The sequence below is a fragment of the Mixophyes fleayi genome, chromosome 4 (assembly GCF_038048845.1).
Source record: "Mixophyes fleayi isolate aMixFle1 chromosome 4, aMixFle1.hap1, whole genome shotgun sequence".
Lineage (NCBI taxonomy): Eukaryota > Metazoa > Chordata > Amphibia > Anura > Limnodynastidae > Mixophyes > Mixophyes fleayi.
This window is the reverse complement of record NC_134405.1, coordinates 248,696,860-248,719,721: the sequence shown is the minus strand read 5'-3', so window position 1 is coordinate 248,719,721 and position 22,862 is coordinate 248,696,860. Positions and strand designations below refer to the sequence as shown.

The window sequence follows — 22,862 nt, the reverse complement described above, 5'->3', positions numbered from 1 at the left end:
AAAATAAAATACTTACCTTGCGGTCACGTCAGCTGGCTCTCCGGCTCCCTCCCTGGTCTCCTCCTCCGTGTGGCGCTCTCAGTGAATGTCGGGGTGACGTCATCACACCCGACATCAATTGCGTAGCGCAGCACAGAGGAGTCACCCGCGCGAACTATCAGCAGCAGTGAAAGATTATCCAGTATCTTATTGTTGTTACTCTGAATTTGTACTTTCTGCACCCTGCAATTATGAACTAGCTGTGTTCTCTGTATGTATCTAATATAAATATTAAGAGATAATTGTTTTTTTTTAATATTTTAAACCATTTTAAATGTGCAGTGCTGAGTAGGGTGAAAATATCACCCACTGTTACCCTCATCGGAGGCTGCTCCATGAGCCATTTTTCCCGTCACCCTATCTTTAAATCTCTGTAGATTTCTATTAGTCCTCCTGATGCTACCTATATCTGTGACCATTTCAAACTGGTCAATAAAAAAAATGATTCATGGGTGCAGAAAGAGAGGAAAAAAAGTTTTTGGCATTTAATTCCCCGAACCCCACTAAGGGGCAGATGCATGTAAGTTAAATTGTAGCTGGTAATGGGACTACTGCTTTAATCATGATTCTGCAACAGGTTTCCTAACTCTTACTAACTTCATTTCCAAGTAAGTTTAATATGTTAACTATGTTTTCTATGGTTTTTTCGATGATCAGCTATCGTTAGTGTTAGTGTATTTTATGTGCGGCCCAAACCAACTCGTCATCTTCCAATGTGGCCCAGGGAAGCTAAAAGGTTGGACACCCCTGCAATAAATCATGCAGTGATCCAACAAAATATTTTCCTTTATAAAAAGTGATACTGTACAATGTGGCAAATATATTGGCTTTATAATAATTATAATATTAGCAGGGAGGATGTCAATTAGAAGAATCATATCTGCAGAACAAAATAAAATGTTGATGTATGGTGGCTTAGTGATTAGCACGTCTGCCTCACAGCACTGGGGTCATAAGTTTGATTCCCGACCATGGTCATATCTGTGTGGAGTTTGTATGTTCTCCCTGTGTTTGCATGGGTTTCCTCCGGGTGCTCTGGTTTCCTCCCACACTCCAAAAACATACTGGTAGGTTAATTGGCTGCTATCAAAATTGACCCTAGTCTCTCTCTCTGTCTGTCTGTGTGTGTGTATATTAAGGAATTTAGACTGTAAGCTCTAATGGGGCAGGGACTGATGTGAATGAGTTCTCTGTACAGCACTGCGGAATTAGAGGCGCTATATAATTAAATGGTGATGATGATGATGTAAGAGAAAAAAAAATCAAACTTGCCCTTTGCTGAACACATATTTTGAGTATTGACTTACTAAAGCATGAATTACTATATTGTATTAAATACTTGCAGTAATACAGTATGATAATGCAAAAACCCTGTAGCTGAGTAATGCTTGGTGTAAAATGCAGGAACAAGTGGTATAAAATCAATGAAAAGGAGCCACTGAAATACCTCAAACTATAAGGGGAAAGTGAAAAAAAAAGTAAATTGACACCCTAGTGCTAGGGATCCGCATCTTTTAAAATAGTCCTTTCAAAATCTATGTTCGATAGATAGGAGTAAATAGTACATCTTGCCTTATAGTATGCATCATGGGTGGATTATAATAGGGGTGTTTTAAATGGTAGCCCAAGCAATACAGGGGACCAGAACTTAACTGTGTGACCGTGACAAAATATAAAGTGCACTTTGGCTGAGGGGATTACTCTACATTCCAATGAATCTGAAGAGACGTCTTGCTGTTTATTGCAATTACTTAGGGATTGTGCTGAATATATTCATAAGTGATCCAGAGCGGTGTCCCATGGCTCAAGCACCAGCCAGGGTCCATTGTATTTTTAAGTCGCCATTGGTATGTATCAAATTGGTCTATAAGTACATGCACAGGGGTGCTATAATCTCTCTCCATTTATGAGCAGATATTGGAATGTACTGTACTTTTTTGTTATGGTTTAACGCATTGTCAAATACTTTCTACACTGGGAGTTTTGCCTCAAAGTTAACAGAATTGTGGTCAAAGTTGACAAAGTTTCACATGCTGGGTGCAAGTTAATACTCCAGGAAATCCATCGTTAGAAATGTAACTGTATTCAGCTGTAGCAACAAAGGAAAAAAATGCTATGTTTGAAGAACATAACACTTAGCCCCCATATGGAGTGCGAACTCACTTTGTTGCCTGGCTCTATTATATGGGCAGCTAGCCTGCTTACCACTTTCACTGCAGTGTCATAACAGAAAAGCCACAGTTCCAGGGATTCAGGAACAGGATACCCGCATGTCTCCAACTGGCCACTGTCGCAGTCTTGGGTCTCTCTTTAGCACAGAACTATCATGAACTACTGTTTAGTAGAATCCAGTTCTCCAGGAACAAATCACCTGTCTTCAATTGGTCCTAAGTCTGTATCTTCTCACTCTAGTCTCCTACCTCCAGCAGAACACCCTTCAGCTCCACTTGTAAGTGTGAATAGATCATAAGCGGCGCGGATCTTTGCGGGGGGGGGGGGGGGGGGGAGGGGGGAGCCTGTATTTGTGACTGGGTGGAGTACTGCAGAATATAAAGGGAACCTGCTTTGAAGAAGCTATGCTGTACAAGAAATATTGGGACTGTATGATAAACTGCAGTGTGTACTGGAAGATTGTGTGATGTGCTGCAGTGTTTAAGCTGTATTATGTCATATGCTGCAAAGTCTATGAGTGGCTGCATTGTACTAGAATGTTTTAATACTACTTTACATTGGACCTACATTGGTGTGCTCTTTTCCATTGCCTGAAAAAAACCCTTTGCTTTGTCTGGAAATAACACATTTGGAAACTCCCTATTGAAACTCTGCCTTTCCCCTGGAATATTATAAATAACTTTCAAAAATGACATACTTTCTATGTAAAGTTTGTAGAACCCCGACCCCTCCTAGAGTAGCTCCTCCCTCTTATAACATCCTATATTGCATGGTTCAGATTCTGCTGTAGCAAGAAAAGAAGCTCTGACACACTGCTGGGTTCTGAGAAAGAGGAAATGTTAAAATTTCTCACTGACCGCAATTGTCAGATGTGTGCAACTCAGCAAGCATATTCATGCACTCATCATCATCAACATTTATTTATATAGCACCAGCAGATTCTGTAGTGCTTTACAATTGGGAACAACAGTAATAAAACAATACTGGGTAATACATACATACGTAGAGGTAAGAAGGCCCTGCTCAGAAGCTTACAATCTATGCACTCTATATGTAGATATGCGCAGTTCAAATGTTCATAATTTACAATACTCAGGGCACCAGCTGCCTAGCAAGATAAATGCCCTATATGGATACAGAATGCAAACACAGTTGTTGTCAGCACTTATCCTTACTGTCACAAATCTGTATGTATCTAGCAAAGTATTAGTCATATTTTAAGTTCATAACCCAACGTCTATTGTCCTCATTGTGGACATATGTGCTTCAGACTACACTGAAATGCTATTAGAAATCATATACACTCACCTCTCAAGGACCCAAATAGACTGGCTGGACAGCAGCTAATACAACACTAGGCAATATTTGGAAAAAAGGTAAACCCGTAATCTCCAGGGTACCAGCTAGACGGCAATATATTCAGTGACCACTTTATTAGCCACACCTTTCTAATATTGGGTAGGACTCCATTGGCCCCAGAACAGCCTGAATTCTTCCTAGCAATGATTCAGCAAGGTGCTGGAAGCATTCCTAAAAGATTCTGGTCCATGTTGACATGATAGCATCACGCAGTTGCTGCAGATTTGTCAATGGCACATTCATACTGGAAGTCTCCCATTCAACCACATCCCAAAGGTGCTCTATTGAATTAAGATCTGGTGATTGTGAAGGCCATTGAAGTTCACTGAACTCATTGTCATGTTCCTGGAACCAGCTTGAGATAACTGGACATGTCTAGTTTTGGTGAGTCTGTGCCCATTGTAGCCTCAGCCCCCTGTTCTTAGCTGATAGGAGCAGGGCCATCTTTTCCATTGGGCACGATGGGCAGCTGCCCGGGGGTCCCACGGGCAAGGGGGCCCCATAGGCACGGCTCTTAATAAGAATAAATAATCCTGCAAAAGAAAAAAGCCTGCAAAAAAACCTTCAAGGGTCACTGAGCAAGTACATCTATCTATCTCTATCTCTATACATCTATATATCTATATCTAGGGGCCCCGGTGCACTGCTTTGCCCGGGGGCCCATAATGTTGTTAAGATGGCCCTGGATAGGAATGGAACCTGGTGTGGTCTTCTACTGCTGTACACCATCCGCTTGAAGGTTCAATGTGCTCTGCATTCAGATTTGCTCTTCTGCATACTGCTTACAGAAAGGTGAGTATAACACAAAAGTCACCATCACATGATCAAAACTCTCTACAGGTACCATTTACAACAGTATTAGGGATTGCAGGCATGATAGACAATGGAGGAAGAAACCCTGGTAGGGGGTAAGCTAATACTAATCAAGCATTCTGAAGAATACCAATCGACAATCACTTGTAAGAAGTCAAGAGTTCCTATCAAGTCAGATCACAGCAGCAAGCAACAGACCAGCTTAGCTTTTCTCTATGGTGTAGAGGCATTGTAAACCTGCTGTTTGCAGCCTGATGTAGCTCTTCCAGTCAAGGTGCAATGACTTTGCAATCTTCTTTGCTGATAAGGTATCCTACATCTGGTCGGGAATTCCAACAGTGCTACCAAATGTGCCAGGGTTCCAAGCTTGTCAATGTGGGCTATTTGGCCTTTTGGACTAGCTTTGACCTCCCTGGATGTGAAATACATTGTTGAAAATAGTCTGAAGTTGCTTCATCACCTATGACCTGAACTCAGCCCCAACAAACCTTCTAATGGGCTGTATAGATGTATTTGGTCCAGCACTTGCCAAAGTAGTGTAATGTCATTTGCAGATAAGCATGGAAGAAATTGTCAGACCTTTTCTAAAACAAAACCCAGACTGCAGGGCCGTTATCAAACATTCCATTTCTAGGGAAGGTTATTGAGACAGGTGTTGCAACCCAAATGGAAACCCATTTGTCAACACGATATTCCTGATGCATTCTAGTCAGGATTAAGGAGATGACATAGTACCAGTGCTGTAACTAGACATTTTAGTGCCCTGGCCGAGACAGGGCACCGGCGCACCCCATCTAAGTGACATTTGCCAAGTGGGTGTGGCCATCCTAATGTAGGGGTGTGGCTAGCACTTTGCTGAACGAATTCTGTTACACATTTTTGCAAATGCATAATATACAGGGTGATTCAAAAGTCGCAGTACACCCATTTCAAAAACTCCACAGGAATTGGGCCGATTGGCCGATTTCAAGATGGCGCCCATCTATTACAAACCGTAAAAGATAGACCACGTCACCCATACCTTACTGGAGTATTCAGGTTTCCCAATTTGCTGTAGAGTTTCTGAAATAAAAGGGTGTACTGCAACTTTTGAATCACCCTGTGTATGTATGTATATATATATATATATATATATATCTATCTATAATATAAATGTCTAGTGGCGTGTGTCAGTCAGTCAGTCAGTCAGTCAGTCAGTCAGTCTGTGTGTAAAAAATAAAACCAAGCTGCAGCGCCACCTGCTGGGCGGAGTTATACACTGACCTACTAAATTCTTAGTGTGTGGGAAAAAAAATTCAGAAAGGGCTGAAATTTGGTATACTAAGATGTTTTTAATTTGTTAATTTAATTTGTTAATTGTTAAAAGTGTTTATAAAGATTTTTAAAAAATATATATATTTCTTGAAGGAGAAGTGACAGTTGGTGGTTGCCAGGGGTGACAGTGGGGAGTGGTTGGTGGTTGCCGGGGGTGACAGAGCGAGAGGAGTGTGATACTCAGGACCGCTGAGAGAGATCCCTGTGTCTGGATAGACATCTGGATAGATGTGGCGACGAAAATGAAGGATGAGGTGATGGAGAAGAATGATGAGGTGGTGACATGTGGACAAAACCACGTTAAAAAAAAGGGTTTACAGTTTGAGTCCTATTGGGAGAAAAGTGCTATATAAATAAAATTATTACTACTATTAAACCAGCATTAGCCTCCCCTTTGGACTGTCCACAGGTTTCCACATTTTAAGTAAAGTTTTATTAGTTGTAATCAGAGGCTGCAAAATGGTTCATTCACTCATAAAAGTATTCATACACTGCTCATTGATTGCTGCCTTTTTTTGGTAATGTCCAGCCCCCATCTCAGGATAATGACTTACATTAAAGTCTACCATCCACCTACACTGCCATTTTGTGTTCTGAACAGATATTGATGAGGATATAGGCTATCAATTCACAAGGATCTAGACACACCCACGCATGAATAAAATAATACACATTTAGTAACCAATGCTTTTAATATGCAGAATAATATCCAAAACTTGCTACCAACATGTTCAGACACGTGTGTGTCATGAGACCAAGCTGGATGTGAATTACATTGGAGAATCATTAAAAATAAGTTAAAGTTTACTTTGTTTTTAATTTTAGTATTATTTGTTCGTTTGGCACTTGCAGTAGGTGTATCACAACTTTGCAAACCAATGTTCTATGTCATCTGCAGCACTTCATGAAGGACATTTATAAAACAATTTCATAGATGATGAAAGAGTGCCAGGGCTTATCAGTGGGTCCCACATTGCAAGAATAGTAGTAGAACCTACATCTAAAAACTAGTGCTTGGCCTACAGTATGTCAGTGAAAAGATTTTCTAAATGTTACTGGCTGCATTTGCCAATAGATGTAAACTATCATTAAATGTAATTGGTTTAAAATGTATGCTTTATAAACAAATTAAAAATAAATAAATCATTGTAATATTTGAAGGATGGCCAAATGCACTGCACTGGTCGTCAAAGCCTCATCATCCACTACTTGCACTAGGTTATGGGGGTGCAAAATTGTGATAGGGAGAAGTATAAATAGAAATTAAATTTAAAATATAAGAGAACAGTTTTCTAAAGTAAAAAGCAATCATAAAAGAAAAACATGTTAAGTTTTTCATCTTGGAGGACTGCATGATAAAGGCTAAATACAATGAGCTGGCTCTTGAGGATAAGCGAGGAGAGACCAGGATAATGACAGGCGAAGGTGTGACATCCCCAATCCCCTCCACCTTCATATTTATACCCCAGTAGCGCTTGTTTATGTTACACATTTCCAATTTCATTGAGAAAAAAAAGGGTAACAGAGCTTGATGTGACTTTCTTAAAAAGGCAAGTGGAGCAGTTTTAAAAAACATGGGAACATAAACACTGATGAAGGAAACCGAATTTTACATTAACAATGGGTTTGTGTTTACCTACCCCCTATTAGACTGATGTGGAAGGCGAAGGGGCGATACAAGCATATTAGTCAAGGGTGGCCTGAACCCTTAATCAGGCCCTGCTGGTCCTTGAATCTAGACATGTATGCTGCAATCCTGCCACTCAGTCTTAGAGCCGACCATCAATATCACTGCTGATATACTGCTTGTTAGGTCAGAAGATGACTGCATACAGCCCAATAGGGGTGATAATTGCTACCACCTCCTTCTGTTATAAAGACTGGAAGAGAGGTGGGATTTCCAACCTGGTCTGCCAAACATGCCCTCAGACGCTTGTATATACAGCCATAGCTGTTGCTGTGAAGTAGCAAGGATACTGCAGCAGAGCTTTACTGGTCCTTTACAAAGACTGTCTAGAGAAATCTTTGGAAGTTTGTTTATAGTATCTCAATCTCAAAGTACACAATAAATCAAATTTTTAGATATAACCATGGGGCTGTATACCACAGAGAGACACAGCAGAGGCCACAAAGCTGAAGAATGCATGGGAACACCCTAGAGACCTGCAACCAAAATTAAGAGGAGTAGAGTAAGACAACTGTTATATCTTATGCCTAGATTTATGTATATTCATATAAAGTAATTCTGTGTATTTATTCAGCATTTACAAAATACTTGGTGTTTTTCCCATAGTATGAATACATTAACTACAATTTATAGTATGTTGCTTTTATTTGCTGCACCTCCTCTAGAATCTACAGGAAGAAACAGCTTATGTGAACAGACCCCCCAGCCCCTCCCCTCCAACGACAAAAATCCTCTGAGCACCATATGAATATTATTCAAGTGGAAGACATCTTCATGTATAATGGCTAAATAAATTCTGCCATTCAGAAAGAACATCTGTGTTAGCAGGTCCTAAGATAAAACCATTTAATATGCCATCATCTTCAACTCTCAGCCAACCTGTTGAACACACCAATTGTACAGTTTTTCACTACTAGTATTTTTTAAATGACATTACACAATAAAGCTGTGTCTTCTCAGCATCCATGATTCAGTAAGGTTGCTTTCTGCAGCTTAGACAAGTGAAATAGGGTTTATTGATTGTTACAGGGAAGTACAGTATAGACAGACAGGACATTAACTTGTGAAAATACTCTATGCTCTGGTATGACGCATGTTATATGTGGTTTACTACTGTCAGTAGTATGCCAATCATTACAAAAGTTTGACTTTTCTCACTGACCAACTAAATTTACAGTCAAAAGGCAACATGTAGCCAATCATGCACAGCCCATGTTTTTGTCTCAGATGTGTGATTGTACAGCTACCACATATGAAATGACCAATCTTGTCCATTTAATTGTGTTCCTCCAAAGAATTAGGTGTCCAGCATGTGGATATAAGAATTAAAATTTCAGACGCACTGTTTATTTTACATGAGTTAGAAACTAGTAAAATTGTGAATAACGTAGCATCTAACCTTACTACTATCACACTACTGTGTGATAGTAATACAATATTGTGTTTGCCATTTTTTTCTGATGTACAATGTTTTATTGTTGTAGCTACTGTAATCAGTGTAAAATAACTGTCCATACAATTGATATCATGGGGATTGGTCAGTATCAGTCAGGACTTGCAGAAAACACGGTAAGAAGATAGTCGTACACTATCGGCAGAACGAAATAATTGGGTTGCCTCTGGCTTTTTTCCAAATTGGTTGCAATGTAGGGAATGGAGCAATATATATCACCAATTAAAAACTGTGCAAAAGGTTAGTATAAACAATGGACTTGAACATGGAGCAGATCTAAATCAATAAAACAGAGAGGAAAACCATTAACTTAACACTTTATTTTTTATGATATTGATTATAGGACGCTTCCCTTTATTAAAGTATGTGACATGATAGTGTTCTTTTTAAGGCTAAGTCTGCATATGGTGCTAGTTGAAAGGAATGTGGAGGTTAGAGAGAAAAAAAAAAAAAAAAGGAAAGAAATTTATACAGATCAGACATGTCTAATTCAATATCATGTAGCTGCATGTGACATGTATGCATGACATACTAAAGGGGTAGCCTTACCCTTATGTTCTCTGTTATCAGTCAGTCTAGGCCGTGAAAGATTCCTTGCTGCCCCCACATGGGTGTGTAAATGCGGACAGAAGATGATCTCACTCTCAGGCCGATCGCAATCATCCTCTAACTGCATTTACAAACTTGCTTGATAATGATCAAACCCTGTGATCAGATTAGAAATAATCTTTGTGGTTGTTATAAGGTCAGACATTTGTCAATATTGCAAGCTACAGACGCAGGAAATCTTATATGTTCTTCTAGCTAAACTTTAATAAATAAACGGTATCCAAATTAATCTGGTGTTGTAGTGTGCATGGTCAATTGGGCAACCACCTTGTCAACATCCAAAAGGAGATTGAACATATGTAATAAAATCTATCTGGCTGATGATGCACATTGTTCGTTTTGGTGACACCCTACATTTGCCAAGGATGTTGCTTAAAACTATGTTAGATCTGGCCATTTAGCTTGATCAAGCCATAAGTTTGGTAATGATCAGATCGAACATACTGTATATATTTGTGTAAATCTTATTGGTAACACTTTTATACAATGCAGTTTAGGTTTAATGTTGCTGATCCAGTTGACACTGTCAATCACAACCATATGTACAAATTTACTCACCAGTAACAAATGAATCCTGAAAGACCTGCAATATCTAACTGTACAGAACTGCTCATATTCATGTTTGAGGTTAGTGTCATAGGATCCATACTGTTTTCCCCCAAAGAGTGGAAACATTGAAAATAAAGCAGTATTAATGATTAATTATTGCTATCACAGTACAGTACCCAAACAAGGGTAACATCAAAGCCCTATTTTTGTGCAGTATCCAGACAAATCAAAGCAAGAGGCAGTCAGTTATATACATAACTATCATTGTGCTAGTATGTTATAAATCAAATTGATCAATTAGTACTTCAAAAACAAATGTCAATTTTTTTGGGTACGATCCCTATTTAGATGTAATTCATCTTAACTTACTGTTATATGGTCCATCACATAACACTTAATATAAGTCACGTGACAAGGGGGCAGGGCCCATTTTTATAGTGCAGATGACCAGGTAAACACAAATGGTGCTTTTTACCTTAACACAACTAAAGCAAATCCTTGAAAACATCTGAATTTATCGTTAATAACAGTACACATATATGCCCTGATCTCTGGCTGCATCGCTCATTTTCTCTATCTATTCCCTCAATATGAAGTATCATGTGGGTGCTATATGCTATTGTAATCTATCAGTATAGATTTGAATTAACAAAAAAAAATAATAATATATAAAAAAAAAAAAAAATCAGCCCACATGCAGACTTTGTAGATCTATCAGTGCGATCATTATTTGGCAAAACATTTATATAAGCTTTCTCTACCCTGCTCTTTATGGAGGGTTTTTATACCACAGTAAATGAAAGATACAGAACAGAAATAAATGTCAAATGACACAGTTGTTCCTGTTAATGGGAAAAATGTAAAGAGTTATTCTAACATTTAGTAAATTTCTCAGCTTGGCCTTCTGCAGTGAAAATAAAAGCACTGACACCAGTGAGAAATAGCATTTTCTGCTGAGAAGAAATCGTTCATTATGTGCCAAGTTATAAAGCCAGGCTAAATTTAAAAATCGAAAGTGTTAAAAGGGAAATGAAAAACGTTAAAACATATGTCCAATATGTTGTGGTAGACAATGCACTATTAATATAGGAATTTCATGAGAACAACTTCAAAGAGTTGCTCACTAGTTGCTGTCATATTTATGCAAATGTCTATGAAACATCAAAAGTCCACAACTTAGAGGATGAAACAATCTATCCTGTTAGAAGTAATGTGTCGTGGCATGAGTATTTTTTACCTGTTAATATCTTACATAAAAAGAGAAAATGAGAGCATTTGCATGGCTTCTTTTTAGCTGAACATGTACAAGACAGTACTAGCCACTTTAAATGAGATGAACATGGTAATTTCCAGTGTTAAAAAATATATAGAAGTAATATGTACTGACAACACAACTTAATTATCATTATTAGGTATATAAAAACACTTTATAAAACTGTCCAAGTATTGCCATATGTTGTGTAAACTAAACTAAAATATAACATTTTTCAGGAAAAAAAGTTTACTTTAATTATACATCTTCTGTTCAGTATGTTGCATAGCACGTCTGTGCTCCTAAAATTTTCATTGCTGCCACTATGGTATATGGAGGACATACAGCATGCCGATGGTAGTCCAGGAGGGGCGAGACTCGGCTCAGCAGCCTATTAGGAATATTTTAAAGGAAAAATACTGCAGGTAGCCCAGTCACCAAGTCCAAGGTAGCCCACTACAGGACCAGCCTGGGGGACAGATGCCCCCATGCCAGCCCCTGGCGTGTTGCTAGTCTCCACACTTAATAACCTATTTTAAATAAGGGCCAGACCACACCTATGTATTCTAAATGTAGCAGTCACCATTTGACATCCTGATCTTTGTATAGACTGCAGCTATTTGAATGCTCACAGAATGATGACTGTCATGAGCAATATATCTTAACATAACACTAACCTTATATAGATTAATCCCCTGCAACTTATTTCCTGTAATGTTAAATTACCCAACATTATTATTGCCTTACATTGCGTCACTACTTAGGAGCCAATAGATATACTTTCCGTAGTACTTTATTAGTAATACTACAAACATAGTGGCTTATAATTTGTCTAAAATATTTTCTGCCCCAGATTGCAAAATCACTTATTTTGCAGACTCTAAAACATTCCCAAACAGACATTTCTTTTCAATTAGTACTTTCTAAATAATTCACTCAATTTACTACACAGAAAGATAAACCAGAGAAACATCTGAGTTCACGTATACTTGATCCCTTTTCACTGCTTCCTTGCAGAAGCCCTAAAGAGTTTAAAACACCAAAAATATGTGTCTAATATAAGCCCAAGTAGTATCACTGGATAAACTATGGTAATGTATCAATACATCAACAGCCACAAAAGCCCCATGTCTGTATTTATAAAGACTTCACAATGTGTCAATCATGTAAACCTATACCTCAGATTGAACGCATTTGAGTCCAGCTCTCAAACTAATTCATGAGGGGAATGTAACCTGATTGGAGTCAAAGACAGTCAGGATTCTCCTCGGTGGTCACGTGATGACACAGAATGGAGACGGCAGGGCGATTGTGATATAAGAATGCTGAGAAGTGGGGTGTTCCAAAGGTTTAGTTTTATGGCATTTCATCACTTACGTCTATTCTCCCTCTACCTGGTATTTTCCGGACTTGTCTTATGTTAATTTTATGTTGCTTATTTATTCGCACACACAGTATTCGTACCTTTATCTGTGCTAGTGGTAACTGCTTGTACATGAATCATTCTTATATCCTGCATTATTGTAACCATGTATGGGCTATTATGCTATATTGTCTTCTTTTATCCGTTATATATACTTATTTCATTCTTGTACTTCATATCTGTAAAATGATTGTTGGTGCTATGGAATCTGTGCGCCATATAAACATTAATGATGATTATTTAAGTTCTTCACACCATCTTGCTTTAGTGACTTACTACAAAGTAGGTACTGAACTGATCTTGTAACCATAGTTCAGCTCTTGCTGTTCTTCATAGCTCCTGGGTATTGGCTGTAGGAAGTTATACTTACAGTATTTATGGGACGCCCAGATTCTAGCTTGCCTGCTTGCTATAACTGATTATAATGTTCTCTACTATGACATTGTAGTATTGCCAATTATATAGTAGTAGCAGTAGTTATTATACTGTAGCACATGATAATAAGCTACAGCTAGCAGGACAACACAGGTAAGCCACAACCTAGCAATTCTATAAAATTTTGCAGGGCTTCACATCTTATAGACAGAATTCAAATTTATGTAGAGTATAGTTATTCTGAAAGGGTACAGGATAGGAAAAATAACAAAAATAAGCAGCCAACCCATTTAGTGCTACACTGTTGCTTACACGATCTTACCAAGTTTCTCCCTACTCTAGCTGGAGCGCCAGGGCCTACGCCATGCAGCCATTTTTTCTCTGGTTCTGTGATACAATAAGTAAAAAGGAATTTAATTTGACACATCACGTCAATATACATGCAAAATACTATACAGACAGTGGGCTTTTATAGTTGTTCATGTACTCATTATTACTGAACCATATATATAGCCAGTCAGCGTTTCATCATGGATACAGTAACTTTTTGTTGGTAGGATTAATGTATTCAGCACAATTCTTACAGGGCACATGCCAAATAATTGGAAAATCATTCAAGTTTTAGTGCTTCATTGCATATTAAAAAGGAGATTATGCATCATTTCACAAATTCTGCACTTCTCTTTGAACTTTAATTGATGACGCTTAGAACTAATTTATAACCTACAAAAGTGTCATTGCTGCTATTGTGGATTACTTGTTGCGAAAAGCATTTTCATATACAGCAATAGCAGCATTGACGCCTAAAGGGGAATAGGACTAAACACAATTTTAAAGAGAATGTTTGTCAACACAAAATATAGTAATTAAAACTTGGCATTTCTACTTGCATTTCAAACTTCAATCATTCCTTTGATACAACATATTAAGAGTTATATTTTGAAGATCGTTCCTTTGAACGTTTTAACTTCTAAAATCATTTCCCCCTCACATGGCATAAAATCAGCTAGATGTAATGTCTCCAGTAAATGTGACAAACATTTGGTTGTTTAAAACTTTCATTGTTTTGTTTTTTTTAAAAGTGCAATGCTAAATACTCCACATACAGTCCAAACCTTTATAGAACAGATAAAAAAGATAGTTTTCCTGATGTTATAAAAAGTCTTGTTGCAGTATTAAGAAATACAACTCATTTCTCCCCCTGGACATCAGAGGAAGGCCCGGCTCTTCCTTCTGCTGCCACGTGCCCATTGAACCCCTACAAACTCCTGCGCTGCCAAAGAGGCCTGCAATGCGTTACATTGCTCTGACAGCTCAGGACTCAGTATCTAGTGGAAGTTTATAAAAGAAGAAAAGGTACAGGCTGCGTACAAACATAGCAAGGAGTGATTTGAGTAAGAGGAGGAGGACGGTGTGCATTTTATTTTGAGATGGTTAATTCTCTACTGGTGTGGGATTTGGAATAGGTTGGCTCACTATAACTTGTACTACATAGTCCTTGGGAATCTTCAGCTCTTCCAGTCTCATTTTGTCTGTCAGTGGCCGTCCAGAAAAGAACCAGCGCTGGCTGACAGGTTCAACTCCTTCTGCAGTGTGGAGGCGCCGCTTCATATGATATACAGTGTCTGTGCTGCGCACCAAGAGCCTAAGGTCCTTGCCTGTAGAGAGGCGAAGTCGTAGCTGGCACTCATGACCAGAATTTGGAGGCGGCTCAGGGATGTCCAAAGTTTCTGTGTCACTCTTCTCCTCAATCATATTAATGGGAGGGGCAAGGCAGTAAACAGGTAGCTGGTAACGGTTTCCCAGTTCGTCGTAGCACTCCGTAAGGGCACCTTGAAAAGAAGGCATAATTAGACACTTCTAAGAACTGCTGTCATTAAATCCAAGTACATATTTAACAGTGACAGGAAACACTGCTATTGGGTGAGTGACTTAAACCAGAATCAAAAAGACATCTTGCAACATAAAACTGTGTGTGTCACAGATGCCTAAACATTTTGCATTCATATCCTATTATATACTTAAGTGATATCCAAGTTTTCCATCGGGTGAGCAAATGTGTATTAATGGGTCCAATCACTGTTTTGCATACATGTACACTTGATTCAGAGCTATACACAAGAGACTTGTAATAAAAAAACAAGACCAGTGGCTCATTATCTATCTATCTAATATATATATATATATATATATATATATAGCGCGTTAGTTGGTCTCTGTCTATAATAGGATTCCTGAATGTTTCAATTAGTATTATGTATTATGAATTATATGTAATCCTGCCCTGTTTACTGCTTTATGTATGGGCGGAAGAGTTTTTATGCTCTATGTGGGCAGAAGTTGTTATTTGTCTTTTTATGGATACACGGTCATTAAAATTTGACTTTTTTTGTATTTGAGAAATACTTGTTTTTGTGTTAAAACACACTACACTATTTTGTGCCTCTTTCTCTCTTGAGTTTTAGTTTATACATGTGAGACTAACTGACACAATCTACTCATGGTAGAAGATCTGGACCTCTGTAAGATGAGCTAGATTATTTTCTACATTTAGTACGAGACAAATCTGCACAGAGAGAATTTATTTATAAATTTACAACATCACACTATGTTTGGTGCATATATATATATATATATATATATATATACACACATACATACATATATATATATATATATACACACACACACACACACACACACACACACACAAGTTAACCCGTGCATGATACTCATGCATTCTAGTCAAATCAAGCTACTTAAGGTGTTAAAAAGGTTCTTGTCATGTATTTGGGCCATAGCCCAGGCCTCAACCACCAACCACTCCCAACTGTCACTTCTCCTTCAAGAAATATATATATATTTTTTTAAAATCTTTATAAACACTTAACAATTAACAAATTAAATTAACAAATTAAAAACATCTTAGTATACCAAATTTCAGCCCTTTCTGATTTTTTTTTCCCCACACACACTAAGAATTTAGTAGGTCAGTGTATAACTCCGCCCAGCAGGTGGCGCTGCAGCTTGGTTTTATTTTTTCCACACGCCACTAGACATTTATATTATAGATATATAAAAAGAATATATATTAAGGAACAGATGTCTGTCCTACTCATATCACAGTCAAATATGTTGACTTTTCAAAACATATAAAAAAAACTACTGAAACAAAGATATTGGAGTTAATGGATGGAGAAAGCTGCAGGGATACACCCAGGCATCGGCAGTTACTTACCAATAAAGTGCAGATTATAGCAGCCAATTAGATATTTGTTGTTTGTAATTTAACCAATTGTACAGTATAGATCAGTTACAGCTAATTGTTGAGTGTCTTCACATTTTCATCATAACAGTAAATAAGAACTATAGCCAGCTGAAGTCATGGGTAGGTCTCAGTACCTCTACCCTTTCATTTTCTAATCCTAAATACATATTTACATATTCAGTTTAAACAATTCCAACCAATACAATAATATGATCCTATGTAAAATCAAATACATATGTGTTTTTGGAATTCATATTAAAAAGAAGGATTATATAGTTAAGTGGAGAAATATATAAGTTTTAAAAGTAAAAAAAACAAAACACAAATATACGGTAGTAGAATAACACACTGAAATATATTATTTTTTAAGATCACTATTTTTACAGGGACCTTTTATCTAGAAGATTTAGAGACCCACTGAGCATTGTAGAACAGATCCAAAATGGTAAATGAATACATGTATATATGTATATTTTCCCACACCAAGTTTAAACTCTTTTCATACTAAACCATATTTATTTTTTTTAAAACATATTTCCATTAGAAGGTAGTAAGCCAAAAAACACACAAACTAGGATAAAAGTGCTAGACAAAGCACTATACTTTTCAAATGCTTTAAAAAACAAAAAACATAGTTCCCCAATTAATTGTTTAATCATCTTTTGTTTACACTACATGAAGCCTATAAACGAATTCTTCTGAAACCCCATTTTGGCCTGCAGGTGGCGCACAAGAGCTTAGCATATGTTCTAATCTAAATGGGCCAAGTGCTTAAACATAAGCACTTTCAAAAGCTATTTGATTGTTATTTCACACAAGTTTCTCAGCTGGGCTTCATTAAATATGTAAAGGCATTTCACTTGTTTTATTGGTGTCAGCTGGCATAGCCTCATGCATGACACGATATATGTTAGCGATGGGTTTGCGATTATTTTTCACATTCTCTGCATGTCCTTGTGACCTCACTTTACATAGAAGTAATTAGCCATAATGATTATGGTACTTAGCCGCAGTTTTTCTGGTAATCACATCTATCAAGTCAGGCAACACAACATCCAAGATATGATGAAAACACTTAACATGCAAAGAAAACCTATTACCAGAAAATCTGAGCACGTAAGACAACAGAACATATTCGCACATTTCCAGAAAGCACCCTATGACTACGTTGTTTATGTAGTCAATGGTGTATACAAAGAATAGACAAATACCTGATCTAGGTCATACGTTCCCACATCAAATCAGACTCATTAAAGGGGAAGTAGCACATTTTCATAATGATGCAGGGTAGAGGTTCTCAAACCTCTCCTCGGGTAGGCCCAAAAAGTCCAGGCTGTCCACACCCACACTACCTCACGGAAATAATAAGCAACATGAGTGTATGTATGTGTTATTATAAGTAACTAAAAAACCTATAATAGGAGATATGAAAAGGCACTGTTGCTTATCAAAGTGGACGATGGGTTTGAGAAACACTGACGCAGGGTAACTAATATGTCAGGAAGGCAGAGGTCGCGTTACAAGGGAGTAAAATATTCAACATTGTTAAGAAGTATTTTTATGCAAAGAGGAGTACAGCATATGCCCAATATGATTATTCTAATTGGGAGGTGCTATTATTTAGTGCAGAGGAGTCCAAACTCAGTCCTCATGGGCTACCAACAGTTCATATTTTCAGGATATCTTTAATTATGCACAGGTGAGTTCATGTATTTGGCTGGGTCAGTAATTATCCCACCTGTTTCTATAGGCAGAAATCCAGAAAACATGAACTGTTGGTATCCCTTGAGGACTGAACTTGGACACCTCTGATTTAGTGTATTGTGATTATTCTTCTATAAAGAAGGTTTTATTTGATCAGTGGCAATACAGCTCTAGCTACTTGTGTGTCTGGTAATGTTGCAATAATCTATTCAGGTCCTTTCCTATTATTTGTAATGTGCTCAGTGATAATGAATATAGATGAAGAGGTTACTAGAAATGTATCTCTATCTGGAATATGTGGCGTTTCCTATATTCCAGCTCTAGTATTCCTTGTACGTTTTACACCAATCATCCCTATATTCAGTTTTTAGGGTTGTTAAATGATTATGTAGCAAGACATTTTTTTGCATCAGACTTGTTCTTTACCAAGAGGATTCATTTCAAATACCCTGTGTTATATTTATAGGCAAGTCTATTTAATTGTACAGCCAGGTATTTAAATCTCAATTCAGATGTTTGAAGATTATCTAGATTATCTACAGGCAAGGGGAGTAGATACCACGATATCTCTCTCTCCCTATAGGTTAGTTTTGCACAAATCTAGGACATACCATCATCCTGTTAATATTGCTGCTACATTCAATAAAAACTGAATACTACTTTGTTCATTGTACTTTAATTTCTAAACATATATGTTGGTTATTTGATCTTTTTCTGCCCCAAATCAATCACCTCCTGAATTGCCCTCCAACCGGAGTTTTGGCATTCAGATGCTACATACAAAGGGCCGTGATAGTCACCCTTGCAAAATTACTGAAGGAATGGCAGAATTCACAGATATTTGCAAAATCCTGATGTAGGTCTAGCAATTCTTTCTGCCTATAGCAGCTGTGTTTAGGGGAATCCCTCTTTTCATGGATTTCACATGCATTTTGCATACATTCATGAGCAGATTTTCCCCATTGCTAAAGGTAATGGCTTTTCATGCACGCACTTTTCCATGATCTAATGTTTTTGAGAAGTTTCCTACAATTTTCAATTCAAAGTTTGCGGTTCCACGCACATGTATTTATTTGTTTAATATATGCTTAAGGGAATTTAGCGGTTTCAATTTTAGGCTGGTAGTTACAAGTATTTAGCGGCATATTTCCTCAATATACACTAGCATGTATTGGTGTGTCAAGCCATGACACTATATTTACACACACACTCACAGCTTCAGTCAACACGTGTTTTGCTGTTAGCTTTGTCAAGGAAAAAGTGATTAGTGAGTGGGATCATGCAAATTAAACTATTGCCATCCAATCCTTTCATATGTCATTTAGTGTGTTAACCAGTAATATTCCAATCCACAAATAATCACTTTCAACCAACTTGGATCATATTAGGATTTGTTCTCTGTTTAATTTAGCCATCTAATAAATTTTTGTCTCTGTTTAATTGGTACATTCTTGTCTTCTTTTACAATGTACTACAGTGATTACTTCCATCATGTATGACCGTTTATACATCCAATTTCAATCTTTTAGTGTTGTAAACATAACCAATACTTATGAGAATCAAGTCATTGTTTCATTATTACAGTAGATCCATATTATATGCTTAGGTTTCCTGTGCAGGTCACACATCTTTTTCATCATGTTTGACATTTTCTATGTTCAATTTCAATCTTTCTGTATTGTTAGTATGACCCATTAGGAGACTCACGTTGCTCTAGCAAATGGATTGGAATTATACCACATATAGAACATATTGTATGCAGCAAATTTAATCACACTGTAATAAGAACTGAGATCTGTTGCCCACCCACCCTCCCTGCTTCGTTTGTATCCTGGGAACATGAGGAATCGGCTGCATACTGTTCAGAATGGGTATCAGCTTCTGGCGGCGGTTATGGCTGTCCGCGAAGATGGATGGAGTTTTAACTGGAAAACGCAGTGCAGTCGACAGCCAGTGGTTGTTTGGGTGCACGTTTACGGTATTGGGCACGTTGAACCCGCCTTTCTTCAAGTGAATCGGCTATTAGTCTCGGTTTCAGGTACTGCCCTTGTGGGTTGCCCTGTGGTTGCTTTCCATATAGCCCAGAGGATGGGCAGGTTCTGTGGAATTGGGACGCCATGCCCCGTCCAGGTAGATATGTGCGCCTTGGGTGCGATTGGTTGTCCACCACTTGAACCCAGGGGTTTGGTTTTTCCCCAGATGACAAAGTCCTAAGGATATGCTAGGACAGATGGTTTTTGCCTGGCACACGTCAGACTGACGGCTTTATTCTCCTCCACCATAGTTAAATAAATCATTGAATTTTGCCACACTCAAGTCTCGTGTCATTACTCTAAGGTAATAGTTGAATAAGAGGAAGAAGGTAAAAGAGGTTAAGATATCAGACATAAGCCTTTAAATACAACTTTCACATACTACTGTAGTTGGTTTTATGTCTAGTGATTTTATACTAGTTAATTGATTTTATTTTAAAACAACTGCAGTAACCAATTTATGATTTTAAAAATAATTTGATTAATGTTAATTTTAACTACCCTCAAAATGCATCATTATTAAAAACTCTTTTTGCTTCAGAAAAAGTTTTGTTACAATATCTGCACCATCTATTTATGCCCCTTCAACATTGTAATTGCTTTACACAAACTATATAGAGATTATAGATATATACATAAAGTGGTAGAAGTGGGGGTGTATACGGTGGTATGCCATACCGTCACTTCTCCTACTGCATTCATTGTAAAATTATAAAATTCCATTCACTTACATTCCCATTACATTTTTCCTAGCGCCAGTTCTTAATTTCCATACTTATAAATTTAAACTTCATCCACTGCATATATAAATATGTACACACACGTACACACTTTAGGCACTCACCCTAAAAATGGGGACATCTGGTGCCTTAGTCAAAAAAATGTTATATAGAGAAAACAATTGGCACTCAGGGAATGAAAAAAAAAAAAAAAAAAAAATGTATTCCAAAACGGTAGCAACGTTTCAAGACCAGGTAACCTATATATGACCAATATAATATACAGAAGACAAAGTCATATATTACCCATTGCCAGATTATCTTTCTAGTGTTTTAACAGATACAATGGAAATATGGCTATCTAGTCATACAATAAAGACAAAACAGCCTCTTAAGATAAAGTCTAATGTGTACTTAAGTAGGAAACAATTTGAGTGATTAGCTGTGCAGTGAGATAACAGTCCAGTGTTTACCCCTGGAATGTACAGTCTATTACTAGACAAACAATAACAAACAGATTTGGGAACAGACTCCTTCCTTGTAATAATTTTTTCACCAGAAAGTTAATAATTTATTGCTCACTTCCTACAACAGGTTTACTTAAAGCTGCGTAACCAATTCTGTTTTCCACTTTAAAATGGCTGTGGTTAACCAAACAGGAGCTGCAATCTCCATAATTTTAGTTTTGATAGAAACACTCCAGGTATTTCATATTCACTCATACTTTGATATATATTCATTTCAATATAATATATATATTTTTTTTTACTCTTCAAGTAAACAGACAAATATTGTGATATGATACTTTGGAGTGTAAACAGTATGTGTAAACAGATGTCAGAAAATCATTTAGAAGTAACAATGTGAAAGTCTACCTCACATTCCAAGTAATTAACAAACTACCCTTTCAGATTCAAAACCAGTAAATCTTCTGAAAATATGTATTTTTCTCATACTCCAGTCAGCATAAATACAACAGTGCCCCCTGAATGGTTTATTGGTCCTTTAACACCTAATGATCCTATGTATTTTATATCTGAATGACTCAATTTCATGCATTTGAGATGTCTGGTTCGCAGGAAATGTTTAGTTTTTTATTGTAACCACACAATTTATATGGTTTTGTTCCCCCCCAGAACAATAGATGCAAAGAAACAGATAAAACAGAAAAAAAGAGAAAACTTTTAAAATTTTATGAAACAAATTAATTTACTCCAAATTTTAACTAGTTTTCCAGAGTAGAGGGATTTGTACTAGCACTTATAAATCCAATATAAACTACAGTTTGCCTGAACCTATTAGCACCTAAATCAGATCTACAATGTCATAGTGCCTTCATATTAGAATTACACCTTGCTTATTTTGAATAAAGTGTATAACAGAAGTGAACAAAATGTTTCCTAGTCCCAACACTGGACCCTCTAGGCCAGCGGTGGGGAACAGGTGCGTCACCAGAAGCCTGCAAGCCTTCGTCTGCAGTCCCCGGCCAGATGCTGATCGGACATATTCTTTGCTTTGCTATAAAGCACAGAATAAGGCTGAACGGAAGTAGCAACTTCTATGTCGCGTGACCTGAGGGGGTTTGAGTGCATTTTGCACAATTGGTGGTCTGAGGGCATGTGGGGGCTATTTTGGCGCATGTGATGGCAGTTTACAGCAAGGCAAGGGGAATTTTGGAATGAGTGATGTCAGTGTACCAATGTAGTGTCCAGACTTTTTTCCATTCTTGAACTTACGGGTTATGTGGGCCCTTTTGAATGTTGCAGGTCTGTCCTTGAAGTATATCAGACTGCCCAACAGTGCTCTATGCCATCATTGACATATGTGAAATCTCCAGAGTGGCCAATATAGATCCGAAGAAATTAATGTATGTATTACAGATGACAGACCTGATTATCATACCATAATTGACGTAACCTTAATTAGCCATTTCCCTACATTTTCTGTTCCATTGGAGGACACTGCAGTCAGCCTCTCCTCAGCCAGAAATGCCTGGCTTAGAAAAAGAACAATACCTTGCACGTAAATGGACAGCAAACGTAACCAGAATGGCATACCTCTCCAGCTCTGTCAAAGGATGGGAATTTATGCAC

General features: G+C 37.5%; 1 protein-coding gene across 1 annotated transcript in view; it reads right to left on the bottom strand.

The window, feature by feature from the left end:
* Positions 1-12,918: 12,918 nt before the first annotated feature.
* The window catches only part of UBTD2 (ubiquitin domain containing 2), an 83,590-nt gene continuing 73,646 nt past the window's right edge, over positions 12,919-22,862 (bottom strand). Inside the window, exon 3 of the mRNA XM_075209624.1 lies at positions 12,919-14,877. Coding sequence (XP_075065725.1) covers positions 14,480-14,877 — 398 coding nt within the window. The 3' untranslated portion in view covers positions 12,919-14,479. The remainder of the gene's footprint in view (positions 14,878-22,862) is intronic.